Source organism: Anomaloglossus baeobatrachus, chromosome 11 (assembly GCF_048569485.1).
Source record: "Anomaloglossus baeobatrachus isolate aAnoBae1 chromosome 11, aAnoBae1.hap1, whole genome shotgun sequence".
Taxonomy (NCBI): domain Eukaryota; kingdom Metazoa; phylum Chordata; class Amphibia; order Anura; family Aromobatidae; genus Anomaloglossus; species Anomaloglossus baeobatrachus.
The window spans coordinates 4,983,841-4,997,826 of record NC_134363.1 but is presented as its reverse complement, the minus strand read 5'-3'; the positions used below and the strand labels follow the sequence as shown (position 1 = coordinate 4,997,826).

At 57.0% G+C, this 13,986-nt stretch overlaps 1 protein-coding gene across 1 annotated transcript in view; it reads left to right on the top strand.

Annotated features, from left to right (window-relative positions):
• The window catches only part of HSPG2 (heparan sulfate proteoglycan 2), a 281,820-nt gene that overhangs the window by 126,093 nt on the left and 141,741 nt on the right, over positions 1 to 13,986 (top strand). The window contains 1 exon segment of the mRNA XM_075328538.1: positions 3,651 to 3,710. Within this exon segment, the coding sequence (XP_075184653.1) occupies positions 3,651 to 3,710 (60 nt within the window).

The following is a 13,986-nucleotide window of genomic DNA, read 5'->3' as shown; positions in this document are numbered from 1 at the left end:
AACCGGATTGGTGGAATAAGGCAGTGCTCTGATTGGGTGGCATTCCAATCCACATAGATAATTCTCCTCTGAGGTAGGTAGACAGAGAGGCTGTGGGATGTTACATTACATTAAAAATTCACATCCTCCGACAATGGATGGCTCCGATGAGTCTGGTGGAAAACAATGACTTAACAAACACGAGTCAACACTCAAAAGGGATCCAGGTCTGGCCAAATTAAAAATATTAACCCCGATCTGGGGCCGGCGTGCTCCTATCTGGGGCCGGCGTGCTCTGTTCTTGGGTCACTGCGTTCTGTTCTGGGGCCGGCGTGCCCTGTTCTGGGGCCGGCGTTCTCAGTTCTGGGGCCGACGTGCTCAGTTCTGGGGCCGGCGTTCTCAGTTCTGGGGCTGGTGCGCTCTGTTCTTGGGTCACTACGCTCTGTTCTGGGGCCGGCGTGCTCTGTTCTGGGGCCGGCGTTCACAGTTCTGGGGCCGGCGTTCACAGTTCTGGGGCCGACGTGCTCTGTTCTGGGGCCGGCGTTCTCAGTTCTGGGGCCGGCGTTCTCAGTTCTGGGGCCGGCGTTCTCAGTTCTGGGGCCGGCGTTCTCAGTTCTGGGGCCGGCGTTCTCAGTTCTAGGGCCGGCGTTCTCAGTTCTGGGGCCGGCGTTCTCAGTTCTGGGGCCGACGTGCTCAGTTCTGGGGACGGCGTACTCTGTTCTGGGGCCGGCGTTCTCATTTCTGGGGCTGGCGCGCTCTGTTCTTGGGTCACTGCGCTCTGTTCTGGGGCCAGCACGCTCTGTTCTGGGGCCAGCGTTCTCAGTTCTGGGGCTGGCGTGCTCTGTTCTGGGGCCGGCGTTCTCAGTTCTTGGGTCACTACGCTCTGTTCTGGGGCTGGCGTGCTCTGTTCTGGGGCTGGCGCGCTCTGTTCTTGGGTCACTACACTGTGTTCTGGGGCCGGCGTTCTCAGTTCTGGGGCCGGCGTTCTCAGTTCTGGGGCTGGCGCGCTCTGTTCTTGGGTCACTACACTCTGTTCTGGGGCTGGCGTTCAGTTCTGGGGCTGGCGTTCAGTTCTGGGGCTGGCGCGCTCTGTTCTTGGGTCACTACACTCTGTTCTGGGGCTGGCGTTCAGTTCTGGGGCTGGCGTTCAGTTCTGGGGCTGGCGTTCAGTTCTGGGGCTGGCGTTCAGTTCTGGGGCTGGCGTTCAGTTCTGGGGCCGGCGTTCAGTTCTGGGGCTGGCGTTCAGTTCTGGGGCTGGCGCGCTCTGTTCTTGGGTCACTACACTCTGTTCTGGGGCTGGCGTTCAGTTCTGGGGCTGGCGTTCAGTTCTGGGGCTGGCGCGCTCTGTTCTGGGGCTGGCGCGCTCTGTTCTTGGGTCACTACACTCTGTTCTGGGGCTGGCGTTCAGTTCTGGGTCTGGCGTTCAGTTCTGGGTCTGGCGTTCAGTTCTGGGGCCGGCGTTCAGTTCTGGGGCTGGCGTTCAGTTCTGGGGCTGGCGCGCTCTGTTCTTGGGTCACTACGCTGTGTTCTGGGGCTGGCGCGCTTTGTTCTTGGGTCACTACACTCTGTTCTGGGGCTGGCGTTCAGTTCTGGGGCTGGCGTGCTCTGTTCTGGGGCTGGCATTCATTTCTGGGGCTGGCGTTCAGTTCTGGGGCTGGCGTTCAGTTCTGGGGCCGGCGTTCAGTTCTGGGGCTGACGTTCAGTTCTGGGGCTGGCGCGCTCTGTTCTTGGGTCACTACGCTGTGTTCTGGGGCTGGCGCGCTCTGTTCTTGGGTCACTACACTCTGTTCTGGGGCTGGCGTTCAGTTCTGGGGCCGGCGTTCAGTTCTGGGGCTGGCGCGCTCTGTTCTTGGGTCACTACACTCTGTTCTGGGGCTGGCGTTCAGTTCTGGGGCTGGCGTTCAGTTCTGGGGCTGGCGCGCTCTGTTCTGGGGCTGGCGCGCTCTGTTCTTGGGTCACTACACTCTGTTCTGGGGCTGGCGTTCAGTTCTGGGTCTGGCGTTCAGTTCTGGGGCTGGCGTTCAGTTCTGGGGCCGGCGTTCAGTTCTGGGGCTGGCGTTCAGTTCTGGGGCTGGCGCGCTCTGTTCTTGGGTCACTACGCTGTGTTCTGGGGCTGGCGCGCTTTGTTCTTGGGTCACTACACTCTGTTCTGGGGCTGGCGTTCAGTTCTGGGGGCTGGCGTGCTCTGTTCTGGGGCTGGCATTCATTTCTGGGGCTGGCGTTCAGTTCTGGGGCTGGCGTTCAGTTCTGGGGCCGGCGTTCAGTTCTGGGGCTGACGTTCAGTTCTGGGGCTGGCGCGCTCTGTTCTTGGGTCACTACGCTGTGTTCTGGGGCTGGCGCGCTCTGTTCTTGGGTCACTACACTCTGTTCTGGGGCTGGCGTTCAGTTCTGGGGCCGGCGTTCTCAGTTCTGGGGCTGGCGCGCTCTGTTCTTGGGTCACTACACTCTGTTCTGGGGCTGGCGTTCAGTTCTGGGGCCGGCGTTCTCAGTTCTGGGGCTGGCGCGCTCTGTTCTTGGGTCACTACACTCTGTTCTGGGGCTGGCGTGCTCTGTTCTGGGGCCGGCGTGCTCTGTTCTGGGGCTGGCGCGCTCTGTTCTTGGGTCACTACACTCTGTTCTGGGGCCGGCGTTCTCAGTTCTGGGGCCGGCGTTCTCAGTTCTGGGGCTGGCGCGCTCTGTTCTTGGGTCACTACACTCTGTTCTGGGGCTGGCGTTCAGTTCTGGGGCCGGCGTTCTCAGTTCTGGGGCTGGCGCGCTCTGTTCTTGGGTCACTACACTCTGTTCTGGGGCCGGCGTGCTCTGTTCTGGGGCTGGCGTGCTCTGTTCTGGGGCTGGCGTTCAGTTCTGGGGCTGACGTTCAGTTCTGGGGCTGGCGCGCTCTGTTCTTGGGTCACTACGCTGTGTTCTGGGGCTGGCGCGCTCTGTTCTTGGGTCACTACACTCTGTTCTGGGGCCGGCGTTCTCAGTTCTAGGGCTGGCGCGCTCTGTTCTTGGGTCATTACACTCTGTTCTGGGGCTGGCGTTCAGTTCTGGGGCTGGCGCGCTCTGTTCTTGGGTCACTACACTCTGTTCTCGGGCTGGCGTTCAGTTCTGGGGCTGGCGCGCTCTGTTCTTGGGTCACTACACTCTGTTCTGGGGCTGGCGTTCAGTTCTGGGGCTGGCGCGCTCTGTTCTTGGGTCACTACACTCTGTTCTGGGGCCGGCGTTCTCAGTTCTGGGGCTGGCGCGCTCTGTTCTTGGGTCACTACACTCTGTTCTGGGGCTGGCGTTCAGTTCTGGGGCTGGCGCGCTCTGTTCTTGGGTCACTACACTCTGTTCTGGGGCTGGCGTTCAGTTCTGGGGCCAGCACGCTCTGTTCTTGGGTCACTACACTCTGTTCTGGGGCTGGCATTCAGTTCTGGGGCTGGCGCGCTCTGTTCTTGGGTCACTACACTCTGTTCTGGGGCTGGCGTTCAGTTCTGGGGCTGGCGCGCTCTGTTCTTGGGTCACTACACTCTGTTCTGGGGCTGGCGTTCAGTTCTGGGGCCGGCGTGCTCTGTTCTAAGGCCCGTTCAGGGGTGTGCTTCAACAGTGGAGCTCAGACCTCAGTATAACGCCTATGTCTGAGGAGAGATGCGGCTCCCTCCGTCTCTGCAGACTATTCCTCCCACTAAAGCTCGTTTTATCCACAGAGGCCTCCCACACCCAGATGTTCTATGGACCCTACGAAACCATTGAAGGACACAGACCATGTAAGTTGGCATGGAGTGGTCTTGCCCGTTGAGCATCTGCTGCATGCCAAACCACAGCGCCTGTTCCACCATCCCCCTCCCTGTGTGCTTCCCTCCATCCCCATACACAGGCGCTGGGTCTGCAGTGTGTACAGTGTTGTGCCTTCCATGCTCATCCCTGCGCTTATTATCATACATTGCCTTCTCCATCCTCATGGACACATGTGTAACACGTCATACAAGGCCCAATGTGCACAGAAGGCTTAGCCACGCCTTGTCTCTAGTCACCTCCGGAGCTGCACATCACTTCTGCTGGCTCGCTGTAATGCCCCACTCTAGTGGGCATATAGGCCCTGTATGTCAGTGTTCTGTCCTGGAGGAAAGCTCATTTGCTTCCCCATTTTCACCAGTGTTCATTCCGTGACGGGCAGAACTCCCCTCCCCCGGTTAGTGCCCGACCCGCATCTCCCAGGATCCAGTGCTCTGAACTACACTGATGAGCAAAAGGGTAACAATGTCCTGATCTCTTGCCCTCCAGGCTCCATATCTCTCCGGCCTCTACAGCTTTGTGGTGAGACGTCTTCATCTTCTAGACAATCATCTCGGCTTCTCATATTTAATTAGACGATCAGTTCTTCAGATTCTCCTCGTTGCATTGTTACGGTTTTGTTAATATTTTGCAAATCCACCTTTGGTTTCCCCCATCCTGAATCCTTCTGGGCTCCATCAGATTCCAGCGTGTCTCCACCGAAATCTGATCCCAGCTCTCTTCTCCACGTTCCCAGTGTTGGTGCATACTGGTCAGGTCTCTTCTCCATGTTCCCAGTGTTTGTGTATACTGGTCAGGTCTCTTCTCCATGTTCCCAGTGTTGGTGTATACTGGTCAGGTCTCTTCTCCATGTTCCCAGTGTTGGTGTATACTGGTCAGGTCTCTTCTCCACGTTCCCAGTGTTGGTGTATACCGGTCAGGTCTCTTCTCCATGTTCCCAGTGTTTGTGTATACTGGTCAGGTCTCTTCTCCATGTTCCCAGTGTTGGTGTATACTGGTCAGGTCTCTTCTCCACGTTCCCAGTGTTGGTGTATACCGGTCAGGTCTCTTCTCCACGTTCCCAGTGTTGGTGTATACTGGTCAGATCTCTTCTCTATGTTCCCAGTGTTGGTGTATACTGGTCAGGTCTCTTCTCCATGTTCCCAGTGTTGGTGTATACTGGTCAGGTTTCTTCTCCACGTTCCCAGTGTTGGTGTATACTGGTCAGGTTTCTTCTCCATGTTCCCAGTATTGGTGTATACTGGTCAGGTCTCTTCTCCATGTTCCCAGTGTTGGTATATACTGGTCAGGTCTCTTCTCCATGTTCCCAGTGTTGGTGTATACTGGTCAGATCTCTTCTCCATGTTCCCAGTTTTGGTGTATACTGGTCAGGTCTCTTCTCCACGTTCCCAGTGTTGGTGTATACCGGTCAGGTCTCTTCTCCACGTTCCCAGTGTTGGTGTATACCGGTCAGGTCTCTTCTCCACGTTCCCAGTGTTGGTGTATGCTGGTCAGGTCTCTTCTCCATGTTCCCAGTGTTGGTGTATACTGGTCAGGTCTCTTCTCCACGTTCCCAGTGTTGGTGTATGCTGGTCAGGTCTCTTCTCCACGTTCCCAGTGTTGGTGTATACTGGTCAGGTCTCTTCTCCATGTTCCCAGTGTTGATGTATACTGGTCAGGTCTCTTCTCCATGTTCCCAGTGTTGGTGTATACTGGTCAGGTCTCTTCTCTACGTTCCCAGTGTTGGTGTATGTCACAAACCACCGGGGGGGTCACTCAGAAATCCCCCGCGCTGGCTACCAGTACGTCACAATCGGGGGGTAACAAGTGGGGGTCACCCCTCCTTTATACCTCCCGACCGACAGACAGAGCACGTGACGCGCTCTCTAGCGCCCCTCTTATAGTCAGGCCAATTATGGAATTGCCCGACAATAAGCAAGGAGGCCGCTATACTACTTATGCCGATTATTGAAGGGTCCCCAGTGAGAGTAGGGTATATATTCCCCCGACCTCCGCGGGCGGAATATATAAAACCTCCCCGGATCTCACTGGCCTCCCCACAATAATCCTTGGCACAACTCGCTGCCACCAACCGCTTCACGGTAACTATTAGCCGAACACACAGACGTGGGATTCAAGATCGAGATAACAGAACAGCCCAAGATTAATTATATAATTTAATCAGCCTAAAGCACACTAGAACTACAATATATACAATAGGGGATCTACAGAATATACATAGGTCAGAGTACAGTTACAGATAAAGCATGGTTTACAAACAGGTATGCAATTCAATCAGTTACCTTGTGCGTCTGGCCACAGGGGGGCGCTGTAGACCAGGTTTCCAGGAACTCCCACAGATGTTTCCTACACGTGACCCCCAGCGAAAGAACCCTGGAAAATGGCCGAAGTAGGGTTATCAACCTGGGCAAATCCAGGTCCCCTCCTACCTTCGTGACCTCAGAGGGAGCACTGCTCCACCCCTGGCTGGAGTTATGGACAAAATCCACAACATGGAATATGGCCATAACTTGGCCTGGGAGCGTCGTAGGCGGACGCCAATGCTCTCATTGTGACAGTTATGAATTTAGCTACAGAATGAGAGGACTCATGACTTGTCTACTAGTTCCCCATTGGCTGATATCACGCCTGGGGTATTTCCCAAGCTCCCGCTCCCATAAAAAGGGGTGTGCCAGCATCGTCCGCATGCGGAGACACCATTTTTATGGTTGCCATATTTATCGGAAATATGGCTTGCGAGATATGAACCATTTTTTACTGGAGTCGTTCTGTCTGGATACTTCCAAGCTTGCTAATTAGATAGCAGCTCCTACCACAGGGTCACGGCAGGGAGTCCTCCTGTGTCCATTGTTCCCACATCATCTCATCTCCATATCACAGGAGATGGCCATGGAGGTGTAACACCTTCACAGATGCTGGACATTGAGAACAAGAAGGGAGGGGGGCACTGCCAGGGAGTGATGAGCGATTATGACTGGAAGTCATAATTCATCTTCATATCCCGGGATTTGCCTCACACCTCCCCCCTTTTGAGGGCGCTAGGGGGCAGCACACTCCGGTGTTCCCCCATGCGCCCGTCCGCGACCTCTCCTTGTCGGGACAGCCCGTCTGCGTTACCGTGGTCACGGCCCCTTTTGTGGCGAATGGTGAAGTTGTATTGCTGGAGCGCAAGGCTCCATCGCAACAATCGCCCATTCGTCCCAGAGACGGTGTGCAACCAGCTGAGGGGATTGTGGTCCGTCTCCACGATGAAGTGGCGCCCGTATAGATAGGGTTGCAGACGCTGCAGGGCCCACACTATGGCCAGGCACTCCTTCTCCATCGTGGAATAGGCCACTTCCCTTGGTAACAGCTTCCTGCTCAGGTACAAGACTGGGTGCTCTTGGCTCGCAGAGTCCACCTGGCTGAGCACCGCACCGAGGCCGAAGTCACTGGCGTCGGTCTGTACTACAAACGGCCGCGTGAAGTCGGCTGCCTGTAGCACGGGCGGGCTGGACAGGGCGTCCTTTAGGGCCTGGAAGGCTGTCTCGCAGTCCATTGTCCAATCGACTGCAGAGGGCAGCTTCTTCTTGGTGAGGTCCGTCAAGGGCTTTGCCAGGCTACTATAGCGTGGAACAAACCTCCTATAGTACCCGGCGGTCCCCAAGAAGGACATCACCTGCTTCTTGGTCCTGGGGGTGGGCCAGGATGCGATGGCCTCCACTTTCTCAGGCTCGGGCTTCAGTGTTCTCCCGCCTACCCGGTGACCGAGGTACTGGACCTCGCTCATGGCCAGCTGACACTTTCCCGGCTTGATGGTCAAACCTGCCCGGTGGATCCGCCTGAGCACCTGTGCTAGATGCTCTAGGTGGTCCTCCCAGGTGGGACTGAAGACGGCAATGTCATCCAGGTACGCGGCCACGTACCCTTCAAGTCCCTTGAGCAGGGTGTTGACCATCCGCTGGAAAGTGGCAGGGGCATTCCTCATCCCGAATGGCATCACCGTGGACTCGTATAGTCCAAATGGGGTAATAAAGGCAGAGCGTACCCTGGCCTTGCGAGTCAGGGGGATCTGCCAATATCCCCGGCTCAGGTCCATGATGGTCAGGTACTGAGCCCCGGCCAACTGATCGAGCAGGTCATCGATGCGTGGCATTGGGTACGCATCGGCGACCGTGACAGCATTGAGCCCCCTGTAGTCCACGCAGAACCGAGTGGTTCGGTCCTTCTTAGGGACGAGGACTACAGGCGAGGCCCAAGCGCTGTTGGATGCCTGGATCACCCCCAGCTTCAGCATCTCGTCAATCTCCTGGCGCATGTGTTGCTGCACCTCCAGGAAGACCCGATATGCTGAACGCCGGATCGGGGGATGATCCCCAGTGTCCACGTGATGGACAGCCAAGTCAGTCCTTCCGGGCTGGTTGGTAAACAACCCCCGGAAGGGGAGGAGGGTGGCCCACAGCTGGGACCGTTGGTCCTCCAAGAGCTGGTGGCCAACCTCCACATCCTCAATGGATCCGCCTGCCCTAACCTGGGCTAGCATATCCAAGAGGGTTTCCGCTTCTCCCTCCTCGGGCAGGTTGCACACGGGGAGCGCACATGCCTCCCGCTCATGATGTGCCTTCATCATGTTCACATGGAAGGGCTTCCGCCTTCCACGGGCAGGGTCCAGGGTGACCAGGTACGTCACAGGGTTGAGCTGCTGGTACACGAGGTATGGGCCTTCCCAGGCTGCCTGAAGCTTGTCCTGTGGTACGGGGACCAGTACCCACACCTTTTGACCCACTTGGTAGGTCCTCTCACAAGCGTTCTGGTCGTACCAACGCTTCTGATCGGCCTGGGCTTGAGCCATATTGTCGTGTACCAGTTGCGTCAAGGCCTGCATTTTGTCCCGGAAGCGCATGACATACTCGATAACCGACACTCCAGGGGTGGCCAAATCCCCTTCCCAAGCCTCTTTCACCAGAGCCAGGGGGCCCCGCACACGTCGCCCGTACAGGAGCTCAAACGGTGAGAATCCTGTTGAGGCCTGTGGAACCTCCCGGTAAGCAAATAACAGGTGTGGGAGATACCGCTCCCAGTCACGCCCATGGGAGTCGACCAACATCTTAAGCATCTGCTTTAAGGTGCCATTGAACCGCTCGCACAGGCCATTAGTCTGTGGATGGTACGGGCTGGCCACCAGATGTCGCACCTGGACTTGCTTACAGAGGGCCTCCATCAGCTGGGACATGAATTGGGTCCCCCGGTCAGTGAGCATTTCCTGGGGAAAACCCACTCGGGAGAAAATCTCCAGCAATGCGGTGGCCACCTTGTCAGCCCGAATGGACGACAAGGCCACTGCTTCTGGGTACCGGGTGGCATAGTCCACTACCGTCAGTATGAAGCGTTTCCCGGAGCTGCTGGGGATGGCCAGCGGGCCGACCAGATCCACAGCCACCCTCCTGAAAGGCTCATCGATGATGGGCAGAGATACCAGTGGGGCTTTGGGGCGTGGCCCCGCCTTCCCCACTCTCTGACAGGTTTCACACGAACGGCAGTAGGCAGCCACATCGGCCCCCATTTTTGGCCAGTAGAAATGCTGGTTTAACCTGGCCTTGGTCTTAGCGATCCCTAGGTGTCCGGCCATCGGAATCTCATGTGCGATCCGCAACAACTCCGTCCGGAACGGATAGGGTACCACCAACTGGCGGTCCCTGGGCCACGCCTCCGGTGAACCCTGCTGGACCGTGGCCCGGTACAGCCGTCCTTGGTCCCAGACCACTCGCTCCGGGTCCGAGTCCGAGGGAGGCTGTGCCGCCTGCTCCTTAAGAGCTTTCAGGCTGTCGTCAGCTTCTAACGCTGCCTGAAACCCCTGACTAGATGTGGCCAGAATCGACGAGACTGTCACATCTTCGGTCAGTACCCCGGGACCTGTGTCCTGGCCTCCACCTGACTCGGCTGCCACTTGGTCAGAAGGGGAAGAGCTATCGGACCTCCGGGAGGCCCCTTGGCTTCCAGCACTCCCACTGCGGGTGACAGCGGCCACAGCCGCTGCGACCGTGGGTCGTGCCTGCTCCTCCTCCGTTCCTGACCAAGTCGCCGGTTCAGGCAGACCGACCTGGCTTCCTGACACCCCGGTTGTGGGGGAACCATGCACCGAGATCTTACCTGGGAGCACTTCCGCTCCTGGACCGGCCCCAATCTCACCTGCCTGTTCCCCTCCTGCAGCAACAGAACCCCGCTGTGAAATCTCTGGGGACCCCACATTTGCTGTGGTAGCCCCCACCCCACACACTGGTCCTCCCCCTGCAGCACCCTGCTCTCTGCTTATCCCTGCAGAGGGCAGCAGATCCCAGCTCACAGGCTGATTACTTGTAGAGGCATTGTCACACCTTTCTCTGACCCCCTCCCCTGTCACAGCTGCAGCTGAGTGTGTGTCTATGGTGTCTATGCAAGCAGAAATATCAGAGTTCACTCCCTCCTTCCTTACATCATTCATAGATAACACATTAACATTGTTAGGAGTCATGTCAGTACGGGCTGAAGGTTCAGCCCTTGGGGGGGGCCCAAACTGGGAGGTTATCTGCCCCAAATCTGTCCCAAGTAGCACGTTTGCGGGGATCCGATCAGTTACCCCCACCTCTCTTACCCCTCGCCCTGCGCCCCAGTCCACATAAATGTCGGCAACAGGCAGCGCCGGGTCAATGCCTCCAATCCCGGAGACAGCGAGGGTTTTTCCAGGGATCAAGTCTTGGGGGGACACCATCTCAGGCCGCACCAGAGTCACCTCCGAGGCGCTGTCTCGCAGTCCTATGGTCACAGACCGGCCGACGGTGACAGGTTGGAAGCTGTCCAGGGACCTACCACCACCCCCACCCACACAATACACCTTGGGCGGCCCTTGGGACGGGGACGGAGCCGGGGCCTTGGGACGCTGAGGGCACATGGCCTTGAAGTGTCCAGGTAGGTTGCACTGGTGGCACCGTCTTGGTTCTGCCACGGGCCTGGAGAGGGGAGTTGAGGGGGACACCCCCTGCAGTCTAGGGGCAGGTGGGGCAGTCGCAGAATTCATCTTACCCCCTCTCCAGGTGCTGCTGGTGGCTGCTCTCCTGGCCTCAGGAGCCCGATTGTTGGTGTAGTCATCGGCCAGGGCAGCTGTAGCCGTGGACCCCTTTGGCTTCTGGTCTCGGATGAACTGGCGGAGATCCTCAGGGCAGTTCCACAAGAGTTGCTCCGTGATGAACAAGTCCAGGATCTCCGGTCCGGTGGAAAGCTGCAGGCCTTGGGTCCAGTGGTCGGCAGCTCGGGCAAGTGCCCGCCGGTGGTCAGCCCAGGAGTCCTTTGGTCCCTTTTGCAGGGTCCGGAACTTCTTGCGGTAGGACTCTGGAGTGAGGTTGTACTGTTGGATCAGGGCCCGCTTGATGGTGTCGTAGCCCTGATCTGCCTCAGCAGGCAAGTCCCCAAGGATATCCAGGGCCTTACCCCTTAGACGGGGGGTCAGGTATTTGGCCCACTGATCCTTGTCCAGATGGTGCTGCAAGCAAATCCGTTCAAAAGCAGTCAGGAAAGAGTCCAAGTCTCCATCCTTCTCCAGCACTGGGAAGTCCTCAACACGGACCTTTGGAAGTTTGGTGTTTTGAAGGTCACATGTGGCTGATGAGGGCCGGAGCTGAGCTAGCTGCAGCTGGTAGTCACGGTCTGCCTGTCGCTCTCGCTCTTCACGCGCTGCCTGCCGCTCCGCAGCCTCACGCGCTGCTTGCCGTTCCGCAGCCTCAGCGTCACGCGCTGCTTGCCGCTCCGCAGCCTCAGCGTCACGCGCTGCCTGTCGCCCACGCTCGGCCATGAGTATCTCGTAGGTATCCCGGTCTCCAGCCATAAGCCTGGCCAAGGCAGCTTGAAGGAGGGCCTCTGCACCTCTCAGGCCGGAGGGATCGGCAAGTGGTGATCTGCGGCACGCTGCAGAGCCAGGTGATTCACTGTCCATTTCAGAGCGGAGGGCTGGCATCTGGCTCGTTGAGGACCCTTGGGCGAGCTCCTCCTCATTTTGTCCAGCAGTGCCAGGTTGTGCGATGTCCTCTGCAGAGCTGTTCTCTGGCGTCTGGCTCCTGGAGGACTCGTGGACAACCTCCTCATCGTCTCTGGCCTTAGCATCGGCCATTCCTTTGGCTTTGCTCCTGGTGCTCTCAGCCATTCTTGCAGACTTTTGGTCACTGACACAGAACTGACACCTGATGCCTCCACACACCTTACAGTATCTGCACTCTGACACTCTAGTGTTGAGCTAGTCTGAAGACCCCAGCAGCCACAGCTGCTGCAGGCAGTCTTTAGTGTCTGGGAGTATGGGTCTCACACACACTATTATCTCGATCCCACCGCTATGCCACCAATATGTCACAAACCACCGGGGGGGTCACTCAGAAATCCCCCGCGCTGGCTACCAGTACGTCACAATCGGGGGGTGTGAGGTAAATCCGGAGATATGACGATAAATCATGACATTCAAGTCATGTCAGGAAGCCCTCTCCTGGTGTCACCCCCCCCCCTTCCCTTCACACAACTGGTTTAGCAACAAATCCATGGCCATGTCCTGTGATATGGAAATTAGGTGGCTTGAGGACAATGGACACAGGATGACTCCCTGCCGTGACTCTGTAGTGGGGGCTGCTAGCTAGTTAGCAAGGCTATGGAAATAGCCAGACAGAACGACTCCAGTAAAAAATGGTTCATATCTCGCAAGCCATATTTCCGATAAATATGGCAACCATAAAAATGGTGTCTCCGCATGTGGACGATGCCGGCACCCCCTTTTTATGGGAGCAGGACATTGGGAAATGCCCCAGGCGTGATATCAGCCAATGGGGAACTGGCAGACAGGTCATGAGTCCCCTCGTTCTGTAGCTAAATTCATAACTGCCACAATGAGAGCATTGGCGTCCGCCTACGACGCTCCCAGGCCAAGTTATGGCCATATTCCATGTTGTGGATTTTGTCCATAACTCCAGCCAGGGGTGGAGCAGTGCTTCCCTGTGAGGTCACTAAGGTAGGAGGGGACCTGGATTGCCCAGGTTGATAACCCTACTTCGGCCATTTTCCAGTGTTCTTCTGCTCGGGGGCCTGGTTGGGAAAGACCTGGAGAGGGAGTTCCTGGAAACCTGGTCTACAGCGCCCCCCTGTGGCCAGACACACAAGGTAACTGATGTAATTGTATACCTGTTTGTAACCCATGCTTTATCTGTAACTGTACTCTGACATATGTATATTCTGTAGATTCCCTATTGTATATATTGTAGTTTCTAGTGTGCTTTAGGCGATTAAATTATATAATTAATCTTGGGCTGTTCTGTTATCTCGATCTTGAATCCCACGTCTGTGTGTTCGGCTAAGAGTTACCGTGAAGCGGTTGGTGGCAGCGAGTTGTGCCAAGGATTATTGTGGGGAGGCCAGTGAGATTCGGGAAGATATTATATATTCCGCCCGCGGAGGTCGGGGGAATATATACCTTACTCTCACCGGGGACCCTTCAATAATCGGCATAAGTAGTATAGCGGCCTCCTTGCTTATTGTCGGGCAATTCCATAATTGGCCTGACTATAAGAGGGGCGCTAGAGAGCGCGTCACGTGCTCTGTCTGTCGGTCGGGAGGTATAAAGTAGGGGTGACCCCCACTTGTTACCCCCCGATTGTGACGTACTGGTAGCCAGCGCGGGGGATTTCTGAGTGACCCCCCCGGTGGTTTGTGACATATTGGTGGCAAGCGGTGGGATCGAGATAATAGTGTGTGTGAGTGTGAGACCCATACTCCCAGACACTAAAGACTGCCTGCAGCAGCTGTGGCTGCTGGGGTCTTCAGACTAGCTCAACACTAGAGTGTCAGAGTGCAGATACTGTAAGGTGTGTGGAGGCATCAGGTGTCAGTTCTGTGTCAGTGACCAAAAGTCTGCAAGAATGGCTGAGAGCACCAGGAGCAAAGCCAAAGGAATGGCCGATGCTCAGGCCAGAGACGATGAGGAGGTTGTCCACGAGTCCTCCAGGAGCTCGACGCCAGAAAACAGCTCTGCAGAGGACATTGCACAACCGGGCACTGCTGGACAAGATGAGGAGCAGCTCGCCCAAGGGTCCTCAACGAGCCAGACGCCAGCCCTCCGCTCTGCAATGGACAGTGAAGCACCAGGCTCCGCAGCGGGCCGCAGATCACCACGTGCCATTCCACCGAGCCTGGGAGGCTCGGATAGCCTTCTTCAAATGGCTATGGCCCTACGCCAGGCTGGAGACCGGGAGGGCTACAAGG